This window comes from Dendronephthya gigantea, unplaced genomic scaffold (assembly GCF_004324835.1).
Source record: "Dendronephthya gigantea isolate DGI-Jeju-01 unplaced genomic scaffold, DenGig_1.0 000305F, whole genome shotgun sequence".
NCBI lineage: Eukaryota > Metazoa > Cnidaria > Anthozoa > Malacalcyonacea > Nephtheidae > Dendronephthya > Dendronephthya gigantea.
Window position 1 is genome coordinate 8,337 of NW_021163315.1, and position 20,397 is coordinate 28,733.

At 36.4% G+C, this 20,397-nt stretch overlaps 5 protein-coding genes and 1 long non-coding RNA gene across 8 annotated transcripts; 3 read left to right on the forward strand and 3 right to left on the reverse strand.

Annotated features, from left to right (window-relative positions):
• Positions 1-2,431: 2,431 nt before the first annotated feature.
• LOC114541712 lies at positions 2,432-3,138 on the forward strand. Its single transcript, XR_003689332.1, has 3 exons — positions 2,432-2,816; positions 2,906-2,958; positions 3,084-3,138. It is a non-coding gene; the product is annotated as an uncharacterized LOC114541712 (long non-coding RNA).
• An 852-nt stretch (positions 3,139-3,990) lies between these two features.
• LOC114541702 lies at positions 3,991-6,151 on the forward strand. Of its 3 annotated transcripts, XM_028561502.1 has the most exons (8): positions 3,991-4,404; positions 4,619-4,701; positions 4,774-4,881; positions 5,004-5,218; positions 5,291-5,359; positions 5,429-5,503; positions 5,631-5,906; positions 6,043-6,149. In XM_028561502.1, exons 1-7 carry the CDS (start codon positions 4,017-4,019, stop codon positions 5,875-5,877), a joined length of 1,185 nt encoding a protein of 394 aa, XP_028417303.1. In that variant the 5' UTR covers positions 3,991-4,016; the 3' UTR covers positions 5,878-5,906; positions 6,043-6,149. The 3 variants fall into 3 exon arrangements, with proteins under 3 accessions (XP_028417303.1, XP_028417302.1, XP_028417304.1); XM_028561501.1 differs by having other exon boundaries at positions 5,631-6,151; XM_028561503.1 differs by lacking the exon at positions 5,291-5,359 and having other exon boundaries at positions 5,631-6,149.
• Positions 6,152-6,708: 557 nt separating this feature from the next.
• Positions 6,709-7,755, reverse strand: LOC114541697. The gene is made up of 3 exons (XM_028561496.1): positions 7,504-7,755; positions 7,159-7,389; positions 6,709-7,035 (listed from the first exon to the last, which is right to left on the reverse strand). Exons 1-3 carry the CDS (start codon positions 7,753-7,755, stop codon positions 6,709-6,711), a joined length of 810 nt encoding a protein of 269 aa, XP_028417297.1.
• A 3,496-nt stretch (positions 7,756-11,251) lies between these two features.
• LOC114541694 (unconventional myosin-VI-like) lies at positions 11,252-17,986 on the reverse strand. Its single transcript, XM_028561494.1, has 8 exons — positions 17,630-17,986; positions 16,531-16,629; positions 13,883-13,971; positions 13,656-13,799; positions 13,531-13,577; positions 12,337-12,432; positions 12,044-12,108; positions 11,252-11,723 (listed from the first exon to the last, which is right to left on the reverse strand). Exons 2-6 carry the CDS (start codon positions 16,551-16,553, stop codon positions 12,427-12,429), a joined length of 309 nt encoding a protein of 102 aa, XP_028417295.1. The 5' UTR covers positions 16,554-16,629; positions 17,630-17,986; the 3' UTR covers positions 11,252-11,723; positions 12,044-12,108; positions 12,337-12,426.
• LOC114541693 (galaxin-like) lies at positions 15,065-16,246 on the forward strand. Its single transcript, XM_028561493.1, has 2 exons — positions 15,065-15,246; positions 15,732-16,246. Exons 1-2 carry the CDS (start codon positions 15,150-15,152, stop codon positions 16,145-16,147), a joined length of 513 nt encoding a protein of 170 aa, XP_028417294.1. The 5' UTR covers positions 15,065-15,149; the 3' UTR covers positions 16,148-16,246.
• A 1,319-nt stretch (positions 17,987-19,305) lies between the features above and the next one.
• LOC114541695 lies at positions 19,306-20,366 on the reverse strand. Its single transcript, XM_028561495.1, has 2 exons — positions 20,010-20,366; positions 19,306-19,916 (listed from the first exon to the last, which is right to left on the reverse strand). The coding sequence occupies exons 1-2, from the start codon at positions 20,281-20,283 to the stop codon at positions 19,906-19,908; spliced, it is 285 nt and encodes a 94-aa protein (XP_028417296.1). The 5' UTR covers positions 20,284-20,366; the 3' UTR covers positions 19,306-19,905.
• Positions 20,367-20,397: the final 31 nt, after the last annotated feature.

Consider the following 20,397-nt stretch of genomic DNA (forward strand, 5'->3'; position numbering starts at 1 on the left):
TTATATTTTGAAGCTAGGATCAAGGGCATAACAAGGAATGGCATACTGGATCATCTCTTATTGATTTAGCGTTACTACAGCAGGAAACCTACACAAACTAACTATATTTACACTGGATAATTCTGTCAGTTCTAAACAGTTCATCCTGCAGTAAGCAACATCTGTTGTTAAAAATCACCTACCAGCGTAACATATGTTTTGCATCATTCAACCATGAACAACGAATGATAACATCCTTGTCTGCAACAATATCACCCTGACTCTTTTCAATTTGCCCCTAGACAGGTTCAAACAACAGATATAAAGCCTAAGATGATAAGAAGCACACCCAAGATTGGAGTTACCTGAAACACATCAAGTAATAACATGTTTATTTCACATGTTTACATAACCTGTGTTTTCTCTATTATAAAATTATTGCCACCACTAAATGCGGAAGATACTTTTGAACCAAGAACATAACAAACTATTCATTAACCTACCATTTTCCTTCATTTTTTAACATATCTAACTTCTAACTCACTGTATGAAATCAGTAAAAGCTTACATAGGTGTTTATTAAGTAGTGTGCTAAGAAATGTTGTTAATGACCAGACAACAAGGCAATAGATCATAATGAGCTTGCAACTGTATCTTTCACAAATATAGCCAAATATTGAAGCAAATATCATATAGCTTGCAATAAATATTGTCTGGAGAAGGCCTCTTAAGGCATAATTTATGCTGAAAACAATGATTAAATAATGATTGTGTACAAAAATTATATTGCATTCACATGTGATAGCAATTCTGACAGGATTGGGTAATGATAAAGGAGTGTAATCCTATCTTGTGTAATAATTGCAGTAAAATTAACAACCAGCATTTCCAAATTTTGCTTGATTGCATACAAAATATTAGTTGAATTTGATGTTGATATTGTTATTATATTTTAACTACAATGTATAGGTTGGGATGTTATACCAGGAAATTACATGACAATTATCAATTAATTGTCCGATTTTTAGAAGTCTTCACTTCAGTCTCACCATGCACAAATATTAAAGCATATACGAAATTTTGCGAGGGTGAAGTGTCAGAAGCGATCCATATAGTTGAGTAAATCAAGAAAAAGATACCAACAGTGACTTATTAAAACACGAGGCGTAGTTTTTCTTTGTGGTGAATGTGGTTGAATTTTCAGGATTTTTTTTTTCATGCTCAGAGAAGTGAGAGAACGAATGGTGAAACATCATGTAATACGATAGGTAGCCCAACATTCGTGTTTTGTGCGCGTACATGCTACTCAGTGACTAGCATATATTAATTTATACTAAGGTTGGCAACTTTATCACCAATTATCAATAATGCATACATGTCAAACTTCGATAATTTGGATTCAAAACTATAGTCAAGAACCTCAACTGTGTCAACCGAAATAACAAAATCAATTCCAAAGTTTGCAGTGAACCCTCGCGCTTAGACCATGTGCTATCATAACTCACAGCAATCTCTGCAATATCTGACTCAACAATGACTGTGCTATTTCCATATCTACGAGACTCATCATCGGTAACTTTCAACTCTTCGCCTAATTCCCAATTATGCAAGGACTGAAATGCACTTGCTAGGTTTGAAAGTTCAATCATTCGATAACCATACTCGCCATCAAAATCCTCTCCTATCTATCTTCACTTGTAAGCTTTCGTATTGAAGCAGTTTCATTCAGTGATGTTGACCCACATGGCATTGATGTGGATGATGAAACACACTCAGAAGAGCTACTTTGACCATGGAAGCATGATTATCTTGCTCATAAATCTGAATCCTGCAATATTAGAACAGAGTACGAAGGTATTTTATTAACAAAATCATTATCTGAGTATAATCTTTTATCCAAATTTGAAATTTAATAATCATTCAACAATCACTGTAAAAATAATTATACACAGTATCTCAAACTTAGATAAAATCGACAAACTTACAGGAGATATCTTCCAGTAGTTCTTTTTCAAAATATTTATTTGGTTGTCTTTTAAAAGACAATTGTTGAATGGTTTTATAAAGCTCCACTCTTCACTCTTGATGCGTCCGCCATTTTAATTTAGTTTTTTGGATACTTCATGTTGTGCAAATGAAATGGATTCACACCAAAACGAAAAATATAAACAAAGCTCGCACATGCGTAGAAGCGAAAGGAAATTGCGGTGAAGAGCGGTGGAAATTGCGGTGAAGAGCCGTGGAAATTGCGGTGAAGAGCGGTGGAAATTGCGGTGAAAAGCCGTGGAAATTGCGGTGAAGAGCGGTGGAAATTGCGGTGAAGAGAGCCGAAATTGCGGTGAAGAGCGGTGGAAATTGCGGTGAAGAGCCGTGGAAATTGCGGTGAAGAGCCGTGGAAATTGCGGTGAAGAGCCGTGGAAATTGCGGTGAAGAGCGGTGGAAATTGCGGTGAAAAGCGGTGGAAATTGCGGTGAAGAGAGCCGAAATTGCGGTGAAGAGCGGTTGAAATTTCTTATTTTTTTTGCTTGTTTAAAGACACGGCTTCTGCGCGTGCGCCAGCCTGGGGACTCCACCCGAAGTTGATAATCCCCCGGATTGTTCAGTCTAAAAACCATGACCAGCCGACAATTTAAGAAAGAAATTCTCAATCTTTCAAGAGCACTGAGTCATGTCGTCGAGTAGAAAAGAATATTATGCTAGTAAAGATGCCTCTTAAGTGTATTTGTTGGGTTCTTTCCCTCGATGGAGAGCGTTTAAGGAGCAGCATAAATTGAGAACAGACAAGGATGTGGCGGATATGCTTCTTGACAGCTATCTTGCGATGAATCGTAAGTTTGGTAAGTATAAAATGATAAAACCTCTGATCTTTTTGTGTGTTATTTGTTTACTTGATTTGCTTTTTATGTATGTGTTGAACTCACTTTAGCAATGCAGAGACGCAAACCGAAACGGTCATGGAATCAACGGATATGCCGCCAGGTATACCTTCCAAATATTTTTCTTCTCCCAGTAAGAACATATGTTTTAAAGTGCTGCTCCAAAAACGTAAACATTTATTATTTTTTAAAATATTCGCATAAAACATTTGTATGAAATATTTATAGTTAAAACCTCAACGCCAAGCGCGCACTCAATCCGCGTCCATTGTCTGCTTTGTCGATGTTAGAACATCATATTCTATCAGGTAATTTGAGAACTTATTGTGATTACTGAGTTTATAATTTGAAACCCATACATGCAAAGTTTGCGCAGAGAGTATACTTTTAAATACGCATAGTGTTATATCCAGGTCGGGCAGAGTGTGATTTCTGACAGTCGAACATTGACAGCCAAAGATGATAGTTCTGATGATGAAAGTGATGATGATAATGACAATTTTGGTGAACACACTATCCAGGCAGACCAGATTTTGTCGGACTATTCTCTTGAGTAAGTGATGATGCAAAACCTCAATAATAATCTTTGTGACATTCCTACTGTAATGCTTATTGATTTAAAACATAAATATACACATTATATATCACTGAATATGGCATAAAATATTTCGTCCTATAATATCTCTTACTGCCATTTTACTGTAGTGTATGTCCCCCGGGTTTTGACGTGCCATTACTGGATGACTTGCTCAATGTGACAATCCGTGGACATGATGGAGATAAGCCCACAGAAGATGTTGGAACCCAACAACAACAACAGCAGCAACATAAGACGACTCAACCAGAATACATCTCTACTGTGGAAGAAGTCAGTCCTGAAGATGCAATCAAGAAGGAAAAGTGTATTGTGTTTACAGACACTCTTATAGCTTTGATAACATCATTACATGGGAGTGTTAGTAAACGACAAGGATGTGGCCGTGTGTTGAGCTATAAGAAAACATATGTTGGAACATGCCTGGTCGTATCTTGGGGGTGTAGGTCTGGTCATGTTGGAGGCAGATGGGCAGCTCAACCCTCTTGCAACAAGATTAGAGCAGGCAACCTTGTGCTTGCTTCTGCTTTGTTGTTTCTGGCAATTCCTACGCCAAGGTGGGGTTGATGTTCAACTTCTGTAATCTGCAGTATTTCTCATCAATATTATTCAATCAGTATCAGAAGTTGTACATCATCCCTGCCATTAATGACTACTGGGAAGAACACAAACAGAAATGTTGGAAAGAAAGAGAGAACAAAGAGGTTATATTGAGTGGTGATGGAAGGAATGACTCGCCTGGCCATAGTGCACAATATTGTACTTACAGCTTGGCTGATACCAATGATCGTGCCATACTGCAAATGAATGTGGTTGATGTGAGAGAAGCTGCTGGTAAGAGCAATAATATGGAGAGGATTGGGTTTGAAAAAAAGATGGACACACTGCTTGCACCACCAATAGTTATGAAGGAGGTGGTAACTGATGGTCATATTGAAATTGCTGCATTGATGAGTAAGTATCTACATTATAACAATATGGCAATTCCTGAAACTCTAATAGTTCAACCTGTTATAATCAATATTGTCAGACTTTCAATATATTAACAACTTCATTTGCAGATTGATTACAATGTTATATAATTAATTGTGTTTACCCTTTAAAAGACAGTGAGGGAATATTTACAACATGCATTTGTTTATTAATTAAGCATTATTGCATTTTTTAGAAAGGGAAGAGAAATATAAGGAGGTCACACATCAGAATGATGTGTGGCATGGAGCAAAGAACATTGCAAGGAAAATCACTACTATAAGTGTTGAAGATATCAACCAGCAATTAGTTAAAAAACTTTCTTTATTTAGAATTGATTTTATTCTTTAGGCTGCTAAATCTACAGACAATGCAGATTTGACCTTGTGGGCACCATCAATAAGGAACCATTTTTGGTATTGTTCAAAAACATGTGCTAATGACTCAAAAAATCTCAAAGTAAGATTCACATTGAAGTACTACTGGTTTTTGCAGCAATACTTATCTAGTTCGTGCAAACTGTACATACATGTGTTAATATGTAGTCACTTTATGTTGTATTTTTTATATTTTTTTAATAGGATAAGTGGATTGGTATTTTACACCATGTTGTTGATGAGCATGAGTGGGTGTTGGAGGAAGGTGTAAATGGTGGGAAATGTGAACATGATCCTCTTAATGAAAGTGAGAGAAAGAAGCCATGGCTTAAGAAAGAGTCTTCTGCCCATAAAGCACTGGCAAAGATCATTCTGGACACTCGCTTTTTAAACACTTTGGTGTATTATGTTAACTTCAGGTAACAAATGAGATTGGATATTTGAAAATTTCAGATACATTATATCATCTCAAAGTTTGAAATATTTTTTAGGCACACAGGATTTTTAGAGTACTTTCATAATGTAATTTTGATGTATGCTCCAAAGCGTTATGCCTATTCGTAAGTATATGACATATTATTACAAAGGTAACAGCTAATAAAACTCCTATCATGATAAAACTCTTATAGAAACCAGCTTGCTGCCTTGGACTTTAACCACCACAGAGGCCGAGCACCAGCAACTACAGCTGATTGGAAAGAAAGGTACTGGTATTGAAATTTTTGCCTTAGTGTTCCCATCCTAAGTGTGAACAACTTTTCAGGTCCTGTGCATTCTTATAGTGTAATGGTACTCATATTGTATGGAATTGTAAAGTTTTTTTTTAATTAGGTACGGTCGGAAGTTCAGTAAGCGTACACAACAGTGGTGCCGTGTTCGTGTTCTTGTACCAAAAGAATTTAGTTACATTCCTGAACTGATGCAGAAGGTTTTTATAAAGAGGATCACATCAGATGGGAATGTAAACAAAAGACTTGGTATTCCAAGTGATGATCCTAGACAAATTGCACCCAATATTGCCCCTGTTCCTCCTCCATCAGTACAGACACTTGTCGACACACATAAAACAAGATTTTAATGGTTGTGTGTAAAATCAAGTTACTTTGGGTAGGTGGAGCTCATTAGCCATGGTAGGCAGTTCACCTAAGAGAAGGAAAACTCTAATTTCAAACCCCCAGACCCTAGGTCAGGCTGTCCATGTCGGAATCATTGATGTTATCATCATTTCATTTGTGTTTCCTAGGCATGCTGACGAGTTCTGATATAGAGCGAAACAGCCATAAATTTAAGAGCCCATTATCAATGAAATATGACACATAATATCTTAAATGGAATGTTTTGTTAAATTATTATGATATATGTATAGGGTGTCCCAAAAAACTAAACACTTTGAAATTGGAAAATTAGCATTTAAGTTGATGCTAATCATGCACATGGACAATTACAACAACTAAATCAGCAGTACAATGTATGAAGACTAAAATGAAAAATTTACCTAGCTATATATTTTATTACCTTGCTGGCTCAGCCCAATTCTAAAAATGTTCACTTGCATTGTATAAATATAATATAATATATAATAATATACTTTATGTTTTTGAGCATTAATATTTTTTGGGCCTGCTATAACATCAGACCAAAAACATATTTATGCCCACAAACATCGATTGTGGTTTATTTTGGTCTACTTTTTGGGGGCACCATTTATACTTTAAGTGCTAAATTATCTAAACACATGCAGGCAAATATCCCCTGTACTGTCCATTGGGTGAAGGATAACAGTTACGAATAGCAACCACACAACAGCTTGGTACTACTCTCCTATTTCCTCTTCCTAATCTACCATGTTGCCATAGAACATACTGTCTATATGCAGCATGGCGAAAGTTTTCATTGTTCCTGACATTGTTCAACACCAAAACATCTTCTCTGTATCGCATTGAGATCTCCAAAACATTCCATCAAGGATTAGTTGACTGAAAAGATTTGTTCTTGAGATACAAGGACGTCTTGATCGGGTGCAGCATTTGTTCTCTTCTTGAGTGGGCATAATAATGCAGCACCCACACTTGCACCAATCTGGAGCATCATTATCAGGTTCTGGGTTTGGTGGTTGGGGTTCATTTCCGCTCACAAGCTCACCATTAACAATGTCAGCAAATGCTGCTGGCTGTCTTCTTAGCAATTCAAGAGCAAGCCTTCTCAGGTTGTCTATATTCATTGCCTCAACTAGATCCTGAAATCAGCATAAGAGTAAAATATAAGATGTGCTGCATGTATTATTATGTTTTATTGTTTTTACACAAAGGCTTTTAAGAATAATTGTATGAAATCAAGTGTTGACAAAGGCTCATCTTACCACTAAATGCTGCTCATGATCTGCTTGATTTTCAGCAATATTTGGCTCTTCTAACAAACGCCCTCTCCCGCTACCTCTACCACGACCTCTTCCACTACCTCCCCTTCCACGTCTCTGTGAAGCAGTACCTTGCCCTCTTCCCTGACCTCTTCCCCTACCACGTCCTCTCTTTTCAATCTGCAGCTGCTGCTCGCCCTCATTCTCACTTTCCTCTATAGTGAACTCAGAGTCCTAGATAATTGCAAATCACAAAGTAAACAAAGTGGAAAAATATTTCCACAATGAAACCAGCCCTCTTGGCTCTCTCCCACCCATATATTTAAAGAATGACATAATCTTACTTACACTCTCATCACTATCGCTTTCTTGAACAAGTCGGTTGTTCATGCAACAGCCAAAGTCTTCGCCATGACACGCGCTCGAACACAAGCTATTGATGCTTCTGCACGGACAGAAATTCCGTCCTTTTTCACGAAGACAGTGCCCTCTACATTTGCACACTGTGATTTTGTCACGGTTAGGCATAGCCGCTGCGTTTTCCAAAACATTAGCTTCGAAATCTTCAAGCGAAAAGCTTCCTTCAATTGCTCCTGCCATGATGTGACCACCCTGGTATGAATGAGTTTTCGACGGCGGAAAGATACCGCACAGTATATTTCATTATTAAAGACATTACTAACACTTCCAAGGCTATCAAGTCCCAAATATAAACAAACCAAAAGCGAACCGATTAGAACTCGCGCCTTTGTATGACAACTTCGGCCGCCGCTCCAGCTGTTAATCTACGATTTCAAAGCGGCTTTTCATCCACTGTTGTAAAGTGTTTCCGTAAAATGTTGTATTTGCTTATTTTTTTTTTTCTATAGTTTTTTCCGCAAATATATTTTTGAAAGAAGCGTCGCTCCTCTTTTTTTGTTAATAAATCATTGCGAATATATGTTATACTTCATGTTGTAGAATCATTGCGGATCAAAACAAAAAATGTAAACAAAGCTCGCACATGCGCAGAAGCCGCTGTAACCTGTCTTTATACTTTTTATAAAGCATGCACAATACAAAAGAAAAAAAATCCCCATCTTTCGGCGCCATAGTTCGTTCTGAAATCAAATAAGCAAGGAAAAACTAAATTAAAGTAACCGCTCTCTTGCATTTGACATTTTCAACCGGAATATACAAGATGAAGCAGTAAAAATCGGCAGGAATATCACCACGTACCTAAGCAAGACTTCCAACTTTTCCCGACCTTCTTCGAGACTGCAAGTGCAAAGACTGAGTTGCGTCTAGATTGTAGGTTCAACTGCCTTTTATTACTTCAAAGACAATGTTTTAAACCGTGGTTTTCAAACAGGAGGCCTGGTAAATTTCAAAATTTTCTTGGAGGAGGAGATGCCCCCCCCCACATCTTCGTTCCCAGGTTTTTGGAGTGCAGGAGGTGCCCTCCCCCTTGACAGTGGTCTATCCCCGCGGCCCTGACCATGAGGACCTATTACGTGCTAATCCCAATGCCAGATATTTCCTATTTATTACGTAAATTACGTAATGATTCCACAGCCATCTTTTTAAAATTCTTTTACGACAGTGTTCTGGGAATCGAACCCAGAAGCCACAAACGCGTTTTTATCACTATCAAACAACACGTTTTGGTTTGGCCCCAGGCCTGGACACTCTTTTTTAAAGCCAAACGAAAAGGAGGGAAACCGGAGTGCCCGGTGAAAAACCCTCCAAAGGTAACCTGAATTTCAGGTTACCTGACCGGCGGTCCGAATTTGGTATTTTTATTAGAAATCGTTCGCAATGACATGCACTTCAGTTTTTATCTATAATTCATCGTTTCAGTTCCGCTCATTCAAACCGAGTCCCAGGAATTGCCACGCAATTCTTGATCCTCGTTAATTCAAATCTTTTGGTGGTCTAACCTGCGGAGCGCGCGCATATTTAGAGCGCGCAAAACATCATGTTCTTAGACATTCAACTGCGCTTTGTCCGACAATGGCAACGAAAATTATTTCCGAATTATTCAAATGTTAATTTTATGATAAAAAATACTTCGTATTCACGACTTGCATGCTTTTTCATATCAAACTGATGTAGACAATAACACTTTTCTTCTACCCCTTTTTTAAGACATGCCTCATGCACTGTTTTTATTTTTATTTTATACGTTCTGGATTACGGTTGACCGAATATGAAGGAAATAAACGTAATCGGGCTGAACATGCAACTTACTCAATATAACTAATCAATAATGTCCCCTTACCTTTAAATTTTCGTAACGTATAATTACCTTTGGTAAACAATGTATCGAATTTCACTTGCTTCGTTGCTCCACTCCAAACAGTTATGTTCTTCTTCAACAGCATCTCGACGGTTGGGCGTGTAAGAAATTAAACAACATAGTAAGTGTGTCAAAATGCAAAGGGTTTTCTTTACAGGGTTGGCTTTTCAGGCAAGAGAGTACTATACAATATTAAACCTACAGTTTAAACATTATACCTCGAGATACCCATAACTATAAGTCCAGTTATCATGCAATGCAATATGGGAGGTATATTTTCTCCTCTTATACAAATTTCATCAAGTTAGTCAAAGTGATTAGATTACGTTTATTTCCTTCATGTTCGGGATTAATCGGATTTTTCAAAGCTTACAACTGCAAACCAAAAAATTAATACGAACAAGGGAAAAAGAAGAGTACTAGTGTCTAAACAGCAAAGCACTCATTTTTTTTCATTTCAAACTTCAAGATTCCATGCTAAGGTATAATTTTTGTTGCCACTGACGGACGGTCCTTCGAAACGCATTATAACAGGCTGAACAGAGAACTTATATAATCATATAAGTACTCGCGATTACCTTCGTATTAATCTAAAATTAGGCTAATACGAATTCAATAATTTCTCTAACAAATTGCATTTTGTTAGTTTCTTTTGAACGCTTTAAAGCCATCATGCATACGCAGACGCTACGTCGTTTGATTTCACACGTATTCACACAAGTGACAAAATTAGGATTTTTTTATTGAGAAAACTCGAAAAATGCCCTCAGAAGAGCTGTGAGAAATTTCCTGTTATCATGCATAGTCGAAAAGATTGAAATGTCACTTGATGTGTGAATATACTAGGTTAGACCACCAGGAGGATCCAATGCCATGCAGCATGCACTAATCATCCATACCTATAGTATATACCTCAACCAGCTTCCACTTGATCCTGCGACGAACCGTCTGATCCTGCGACGATCCTCCAACATCTAATTCATCACTGATCCTGCGACGATCCTCCAACATCTAATTCATCACTGATCCTGCGACGATCCTCCAACATCTAATTCATCACTGATCCTGCGACGCTCCTTCAACATCTAATTCATCACTGATCCTGCGACGCTCCTTCAACATCTAATTCATCACTGATCCTGCGACGATCCTTCAACATCTGATTCTTCAACATCTGATCCTGCGACGATCCATCTGATCCTGCGGCGATCCTTCAACATCTGATCCTGCAACGATACTTTATCACAATGATATGACATTAATTTTCAAGTCATAAATATCACTTAGGTAGCAATATCATACCATATCATACCATACCATACCATACCATACCATACCATCTGATCCTGCGACGATTCTTCAACATCTGATGCTGCGATGATCCTCCTGATCCTGCGACGATCCTCCTGATCCTGCGACGATCCTTCATCATCTAACAACAAAAGTATGATATGAATAATTTTCAAGAGAGAAATGTCACTTATGTATAAAGCACTCAGGATAAATTATATCGAACCTCCAACACTCCAACGTCAGTCACTCGTGGCCTTCGCATTGCGCACGCGAATACAAAATGTCATGCACGTTTTAATACAAAATGTCATGCACGTTTGAATGCAAAATGTCATGCACGTTTTAATACAAAATGTCATGCACGTTTTAAAACAAAATGTCATGCACGTTTTAATACAAAATTTCATGCACGTTTTAATACAAAACGTCATCCACGTTGGAATACAAAATGTCATGCACGTTTGAATGCAAAATGTCATGCACGTTTGAATACAAAATGTCATGCACGTTTTAAAACAAAATGTCATGCACGTTTTAATATAAAATGTCATGCGCGTTTTAATACAAAATGTCATGCACGTTTTCATACAAAATATTATGCACGTTTTTGTACAAGAAAGCAAGAACACTGGACTATCATCTCCTTCTAGAAATACATATTTCATGTTTTTATGTTTTAGGCGCTCTCTGAGCGATATTTTTGTCCGGACTATATATATAGTCGTCAAGATGGAGAAAACACAAGTGATTGGGGCCCCAGAATCACTTGTATTCACTCCGCATGCGCTTGATACGACCAGACTTCATGCAAAAATCATGCACAGGCGGAAAACTTGAAAATGAAGGAGGTAAACAGAAGAGTGTTCAGTTTATATCTCAGTCAAAAAAGCCAAATTCCATGCAATTTTTACTCATGCATATTGTCGAAATCGAGTTTTGTATTTGCGTGCATTAATGTCCCAAGGCATGTCCGACATCTCTTTACGATTCTTTCGTTCTACAAAAACAGAACTTCGGTAAAACAAAGGGACAGGGAAGTCTAGAATAGTACAATCATATACCAATACAAATAATTATATAGGCATTGAGTTTCAATCCGTCTTTCCCTTTCAAAACGAGCATTCCCTTTGGGCAACCCTGTCCGAAAAACGAATAGGCCAGCCGGGAAAGTTAGTTACAGTCATAAAGTTGGAACTCATTTCTATATATCAAAACTATTCTAGTTTCGCTCACCCTGACTGTCCGTAAACAAAGTGCAAACGTGTTTTTTCAAGTCACAAATTCAAAATACACATAATTATATTAATAGAACAATACCTATTATTCGCTGCGAGCAAGCCTTTACGTTTCTCCTTTCCCATCTTTCGGTGCCGTAGTTCGTTCTGAAATCAAATAAGCAAGGAAAAACTAAATTAAAGTAACAGCTCACTTGCATTGGACATTTTCAATCGAAATATACAAGATAAAGCAGTAAAAATCGGCAAGAATATGACTCCATTCGCTCACGTCTTCCCACGCTATTCAAATCAACACAGCGATCAGTCAATTTGTTTACAAAGCCAAAAGATCAAGCCAAAAGCTGTTCAAACTAACAATCACCATGTACCTACCAGAATCTTTCAACTTTTCCTGAACCTCTTTGACTGATGTTTCCTTTTCGAGACTGCAAAGACTGAGTTTCGTCTAGATTCAACCGCCTTTTAATACTTCAACAAACAAAGAAAATTCCAACGGACAATTAACGCATTGACAACAATAGATAATCAACTAACTCATGCCAGACTTGCCCGGAATGGATATAAATTAGCGAAATAAAAATGTTTTGCATATTTCTATTGTCCGTTGTAAGTAATTAGCAAAATTCCTCTCCGTTAAGCGATTAATGGAAAATACTCTTAGCTTGATATAAAAGCCTTCTCTTTTCGCGTTAATCTTTTCAAACTAAAACTATAACAACTTTTTTTCTCGGTTCCTGGTAGCAATTTTCTTTTACCATTTCTTTTATTTTTCGATATTTGCAAACTCCGAAATTGAACCACCGAAAATACCTGGTTAGTTTTTGAGTTATTTCAGGGTCTGGTTTATTTTCTCAGTCTGCTTTGTCCTTTATAAGATTCTGAGTGTTTTGTAAATGGAAAATAGCCGTCAGCCGACCCTCTCTGCCCGTGGAAAATTGCACACCAAACAACAAAATTGTATCCTTTTCCAGTGTCATTCCAAACATCTCAGGTATTCAGGGCAAACTTGAAATATATAATGATTTAAATTTCAAGTACTTCATTAGTTTGTCTTGCAACAACAGATATACACCCAAGCTTGGTTTTTGAGCCCCCCTTTCTTTTTTACCACAATCTGGCACTTGTTTACTGCCATTTAAAAAATCTCATTGTTTCCTTTATTAGTAACTGATGAGCACTCTTAAAAACCTACAGCACCAATATATTTTGCAAGTTTTTTACCTTCATTAGCTTTCACCTACTCAGTTCATGCGTTTGTTTGCCAGGACGAAGCTCCTTTTTTAGTCTAACTAATAAAAATGGTTTCCTTATGCGAGCAGCACTGATCTCTGACTTTCTTTTGACCCAACTGAATAACATTACATTAAAGATCTTGTCCTAACATCTTCATAATCTTCTACCGCAATTATATCATAAACTCCACAGGAATATTATTCACAGCCATTAGCTTGTAACAAGACTCAAGAGTAACAAGACACAGAGGTAATTGATGGAAATTTACCAGCATTGAATGTATCAATAAGGGAAGTCTTGCCACATGCATCCTTGGTTACCAACAATGTTTACCTGAAGATATAAAATATTTTCCTTTGATTTCTTCAATGCTGGATTTTCTAAATGAGTTATCCAGAATAAATAAAGTTAGTTTAGTTTAGGTTTCCTCCTGTAATAACAACAGTTCAGTTCCCAACCTTCTTCCACGACCTCTTCAGGTGCTCTTTGATCACCAGCACTTTGACCCGTCGACTTCGATGCCTTATTTTTATTTTTCCACTGATGATAAACCTTAAGACGGCGACGGAACTCTTGTTTACAGGCTTCTAATAACTCGACATCTAGAAAAACAAAAACAGAAGTCCGTATTTTGTATTTAAAACTAACCTTTCCACAGGAACCAAGTAATGACAGCAACACATACCGCACGAGGTGTTGATGGTGTCTCTTAACTCAGCATATTTCCATTTACTCAGGTCATATTTCTTATTCGGATCTTTCAAGGAAGCCGCTCTGTGGCGAAACAAGTTCATTTCTTTTAGTATCTTGTTTGAAATAGCTGATCAGAATAAAGTATGTTTAGGTTTCCTCCAGTAGTAACACTGGATCAATAAGAGATTATCCTTACTGGACCTCTATGAAGAACAGTTTAGAACTGATAGAGCTATCCAGTATAAATAAAGTTAGTTTAGTTTAGGTTTACTCCTGTAGAAACACTGGATCAATAAGAGATGATTCTTACTGCATATGATGTATGCAAAATATGCATCACCAAGTGAGATTTCCGTGGAAACAAAAGAAGAGAAAATAAATTATTTTCACACATTCGATTACGGTTGAATATACAATTTTTTAGTACATTCGAACTTAATCAAGTATACCATTTTTTGGTACATTTGATCCTTGTTGAATTATTAATTGATAGAATTTAGCGCAACTCTCAATCGGATCATTTTTATGAGACAAACCCGCGCTGGAAAATCTCAGGAAAATGCTTGTTTCGCAAGAGTGTTCCGGGGAGGAGCGCTTAACCACATTTGACGGTTGATCAGTGTTGCATATGAATAGTCACAACACAATTGTGACAGTGATTAGGAGATCAATCACAGCCAAGTGTGTCTTCCTATTGATACAAGGATTATATTGAATCTGTCGCCGTCACGAAGACAGTTGTCTACAACGAAAGTTTCTTTCCTTCATAAAAATCTACAATATCAAATAATTTCTTGCTTTTATTTTATCGCGATATTGTAAAAGAAAATAGTAAGAAAAAGTAAAACGTTTTTAGGTAACCGTATCAATACTCGGCTGTTTCGTGTTTCTTAACAAAATAAAGTTCTTTCACAATTTTCAATTTACTTCATCGTGCAATCGTAATTTGAAGAAACAGACATTCTCAAATTATGAAATATAATTTTGTGACATGCGAGAATGGTTCAGTGCCTACTAAATTTTTTCCCCTTTTGCGACATAAAGCAGTCATTCCAATGATTTACACATACATTTGCATGTGGTCTGGTGTCCACAATGCGCAACCACAATCATGCCACGAACCAGTTCAGTGACCAAGCATGACCAAAAGACCACGTGATACTGACGTTCTTAACAACGCAAAACCTCGAGAAAGCATCATTTTTAACTGGAAGAGCGTCTGGAAAGATTACGACCTGAAGAAAACTTGTTGCTGAAGAATGCAGTTTCATTTAATGTTCGTGCTGATCATAACCCTCGCGGTGGTTTGGGGAAAATCAACGAATGAAGAAGACTATATTGAAAAACTTTTCAACGGTGAGTACAGGCTTTTACAGTCGCGCGAAATTCATGAACAATTTTCTGGCATTTTGCGGAATGATTTGACGAAGTGTGAATGCCCAGTTTACTCTCGACTTTTTGTGAAGGTAAAAACTGAAAAAATAGCCATGAGCTCGAGGCAACCTCATGAATACTTGCATATTCATGTACATGCAAGCGACTTTTCGTTCATTGAAATACCCTCGAAATTGGTGCATTTTGCCTCGACATTTACTTCGGCATTTTTGTGTGGCGAATTCGATGAATTCATATCCGTTTAGATACGTATGCACATTCGATCAATGATGCATTCAAGCATTTAAAGACGGTGAAATGAAAAGCAGAACAAATTTACGCCAAAGAAAATAGCTAATGATTCAAGTAATTTATTCATAACTAACAGTTGCACTAGAATAAGGCACCATTCGAAGGCAAATTGAACCTTTCTTAACAATAGTTTAACAATATTTCCTCTCCTGTAGACAATACAGGATCGTGCAATGGCGTGACCTATGATAGAACAACACAGGGGTGTTGTTGGTATCAGGTGTATGATCGAAGTACTCAATACTGCTGTAACGGAGGAACACACGAGAAAACTGCTGAAGAAAACTCCTGTTGTGGTAACGAGGGATACAATAAAGACACTCATATCTGCTGTAAAGGAAATCTTGAAGAAAATGAAGATGGAGAGAAAAAGTGTTGCAAAGATAAAACGTATGATCCTGATGATGCAATCTGTTGTGAAGGAGTTGTTCATGATGTCTCAAGAAAGTGTTGTGGCAAGGCATCCTATGATGAAGAAAATCAAGGCTGTTGTAAACGAGTGGTCTACGATCTTGAAACAAAAGAGTGTTGTAATGGGAAAGTTGTATCCAGTGATGAAAGCACATGTTAACTGTGGTGACAACGTGATAGAATAGGATACGAAAAGGATGATGTTTGATAACATAGTATATTGTTTTGTTGTAACCTCTTTATTAAAGATCATGCTTTACTCTTGTGTTTGCATTTCTTTTCAAGAAAATATTTTATTGAATTCTTTTACTTTGATTCTTAGTAAATTTCAGTTCTAAGATTCTAAGTAAATTTGAGCACTAAGTAAACACTCAGTTTTAATTGTGCTCCAGCAGTAACATATATTCTCCCAGAAAATGTTTTCACTTCAACAGCCCAAATCAAACATAAATATCTTTCTCCTTTTGACTCAGGATATTTCATGATTTTCTACATCTCATAATAAAAACCTGTCTAATAATGCTGGTGTATATTTTTACAAACCTTTGATAAAATGCCAGCCCCATTTATCACAACTTCAACACATAATTACCATGCATGTTGGTCTCTCAAATTCTGAAATCTCCTGGAAAGCATCTGAAACTTACAATGCAAAGAAACATATTAGAACACATTGTTCCTATTGTAGTTTAATGGCATGTTTCAAGCTGAAACTTTTGAAGCTGAAACCCAGGCAGAATTATTTTAATTTCTACTATATTAACATGAAATGAACTATGGTCTCCTTTGCAGTGCTATTTGCAGGAATTTTCTACAACATAGATTGTCAACTGCATAAATGACATTAAACTTATTGTCGATTTCCTATAACTTTTCAAAGCACGGTTCGAAGTTCATTGCAAAGTTGGCAATTACTTTTGAATGTTTGAAATTCAAAACAAACTTCGAAGGCCAAGTTCATAAACAATTTGAAAATACCTTTTTAAACAGAATTTAGTCAACCTACTACTGCTAAAACAGTTTTGTTTTGATTTGAAATGGTCTCATTGTATGCAGTCAGCTTGATAAGTCATAGTTTACAGTATATTTTAATGCTTTGTGACTCAAATTTATGAGCTTGACCTTCAAAGTTTGTTTTGAACGAAATTGAACGAAATTGTGAACTTCGCAATGAGCTTCGCAACCACATTTTGAAAAGTTATGTGAAATCAACAATAACAAGAACTTTGATGTTGTTTTAAGCAAAGACCCTACTTCCTAATTAAAGGATTAGCAGTTTCACTTTTCAAACACACTTACTCTGCTGAAGAGGACATTATTCTTTACATTATGCATGCATTTTATACAGAAAACGAGCATCGGCTGAATTGCTTAATTATATTACAACCTAAGGAAAATTTAGGACTGCCCATTTTATAGCTGCTTCAAGATCTAACATGTGTTGTTAGCATGATAAAAAAAAAGATTTTAATTGTGCTATTGTGTAATCACTGTAATTTGGGAAGTAACTAAAGTCATTCAGCTCTTCAAGGATGTTTTCTGAAGGAACTATCTTACTCAAATCCAAAACTCATTTTTTTAGAACTGCCCATTTTCCAGGTGGGGTGTTAGAACTCAAAAATGATTTATATAAACTACTTACTGATAGAGCTGCTCCACCTGCTTTTTGCCACAGAGTAGTACTCTAAAATAACACAAGAACGTTGTAAGTCACAATTGAATTACGTAAATTGTCGAAAAAAAATGAAAAATTTCGAACACAAAATGACAAGTGGCGTGCCTGCCAACAAGAAGCCAGTATATAATTTTTACATGAAATTCTGATTCGAAGTTGATAAGTTCCAGTATAGTGTAACTATAAAATAACGTGTAACTAAGACTACGATTGCGTACTACTGTACTAGCTGTTATATTACAATGGCACCCGTTTTTTGAATTGTTTGATTTTAAAGACTGGAAGGATCCCCGCACGCCTATGACTATAAATAATATTCAAAGTAGCAAAAAAAAAAATTTTCATTTTTAGCTATTTTTAGTAACGAATCGCAGGCTCAAAACGTGACGAAAAAGAAAGGCTTGGTTACAAAGTCTTTCTCTTTTTCGATCAACCTCGACTTTCAAATTTTGGTATTTTTGTTTGTAAGTTTTAAATCCATTTGAATCCTACCTTTTTATTCTTTTATTTACAAAGATCACTGCCACATAGCTATATATTTCTATCCATCTTTGCGTTTGAACATTTTTTTTATAAATCATCCTTTTATCTCCTGTAGATTGACCAGTTTTGGTAGGCCCCACAAAATGGTAATGTATTAGGTTTATAATAATCTTTGATGTGATATGTATGTACAGGAAAATTATTATTGAATGACTAATTCGATCTCCATGTATCATATAGCCTAAAGAGATTCACGAAATCAAAGATTTTTTACTAACAGCACGCAGAAAAGATGCAAAGTGTAAATATAATATTAAATATATTTGAATATAAATTTGAAATTTTTTACGATGAAATGGAGAAATATGAACATTGATAAGCAAAAATTGTTTTTATTTTTAGCCGTCAAGATTATGAAAAGCAAGGACAGAACCAAGTTTAAAGTGAGGTGTAGTCGATATTTGTACACTCTGGTCATCAAAGATAAAGAAAAGGCAGACAAGTTAAAGCAATCTTTACCTCCAGGTATATTTCATATCTATTTATTGAAAGTCAGTCCTGAAAACAATGTTTTACTATTTGTATTTTTTTCTTTTGTAGGACTTGATGTTAAAGAGTTGAAGAACTGAATGTACAAATAAGTTGAAATAAATGTTAACAAATATTTTTGTTTTTCTTTTGTTTATACATCTGTAAGGCCCTGTTCATATGAGCCGGGCTGGCCCGCTTCGCCGGGCTGACTCGCTAGAGGCGGGATCCCGCTTCCTAAGTTTTTCTATATGTTTTTGAAATTTGATTCACATGGAAAGCGGGCCAGCCCGCTTTGGCGAGATCTCGCTTAAGCGAGGCGAGATCTCGGCAAAACGGGCTCATATGAACGCACTAGGCGGGCTAGCCCGGTAAACCGGGCTGAAAATCGTCGATCGCTTTCTCTACAAATATACCTTCATAGCATCATTTCGCCATTTTATATGTATTTGCAAACCAAAAGAACACAATACATTTCAAAAATTAACGAAATATATCTGCCCAAAACCGCTATAATCGATGCAAGCAACATTTTTCGATTTGTGAAGCGTCAACAAGTTATGTAACGCTACCGGGCTAGCCCGCCTCATGTGAATAAGAAAATAAACTAGCCCGGCTCATATGAACAGGGCCTAAAGAAGGTAAATGCAACTGCTGGATTTCCCTCGTACACCTATTGCAAAACTATAGAAAGTATTTTAAATTTACAGACTTTAATGGTTTTGTGATTTACTGGTGGTTCAACACAATAATAGCAATTGGCTGGGTTTTAAAGCTGCACCTTTAATGTAATTTGAGAAATATGGGAAAAATTAAAAGTTTTCACATCATTTAATATTGTGCTGCCCATATTTGTTTACACTTGTCCACAACTGTAAAAAATATGTTGACATTTAATTGGGTGTAACAATATTGTTTATAATTCACTACATTTGTTTAATGAAAAACAGTTTATCGACACCTTTTTATGATGGATAAAGTGTTATTACCAAGTTGGTAAACCCTATGAGAGACATCTGAAACAAAGTGAATATTCATGCTATGAAGATTTGATGACTAATATACAGGCAGCACAACATACCTCAATCCCCTCATCATCATTAATATTCTTAATAACTATTGTCTTTCATTACATTTCTTGATATTTGTAAGATATTTCCTTCATTCTTGAGCACTTCTCTAGATATGGCTGGAGGAAACTATACTACAAGTGCCTCGATTTCAACAAATTTCTAATCTTCAACTAAAACAGACAACAAAATACCCTGTATTAAACAAACAATTATTGTCAACACGGATATTATAGAATTCAATAACTACTTGTAGCAAGTTTCACCTTTATTGTCTGGGTCCAAGAGTAATGCCAAATGACCTAGCATATTTTTTCTTAAAGCAACAACTAGCTGTTGAAATGCTTCGTCTCGTCTTTTTAAACGGTCTAACAAAGTTATCGAGGCTTTTATTGGTCCATAGTTTCTTTCCTCTGCTGTGATAACTTCCTTATCTTCGTTTGTTAAACACAACAACCAACTCAATAAGCTCGAAGGAATTATATCCTTAACTAATTCAGGTTCGTTTCTACGTATCAAATCTTTCTCTTCTGGTTTCATTTCGCTGAATTTGAAATGAATTTTTAAATTCAATATAGCAAATTATTTTCCAGCAACACAGTAAGGTTTGAGCTGTATTCTACGAGAACTTCATGTAAGAATAAACAATGCAAA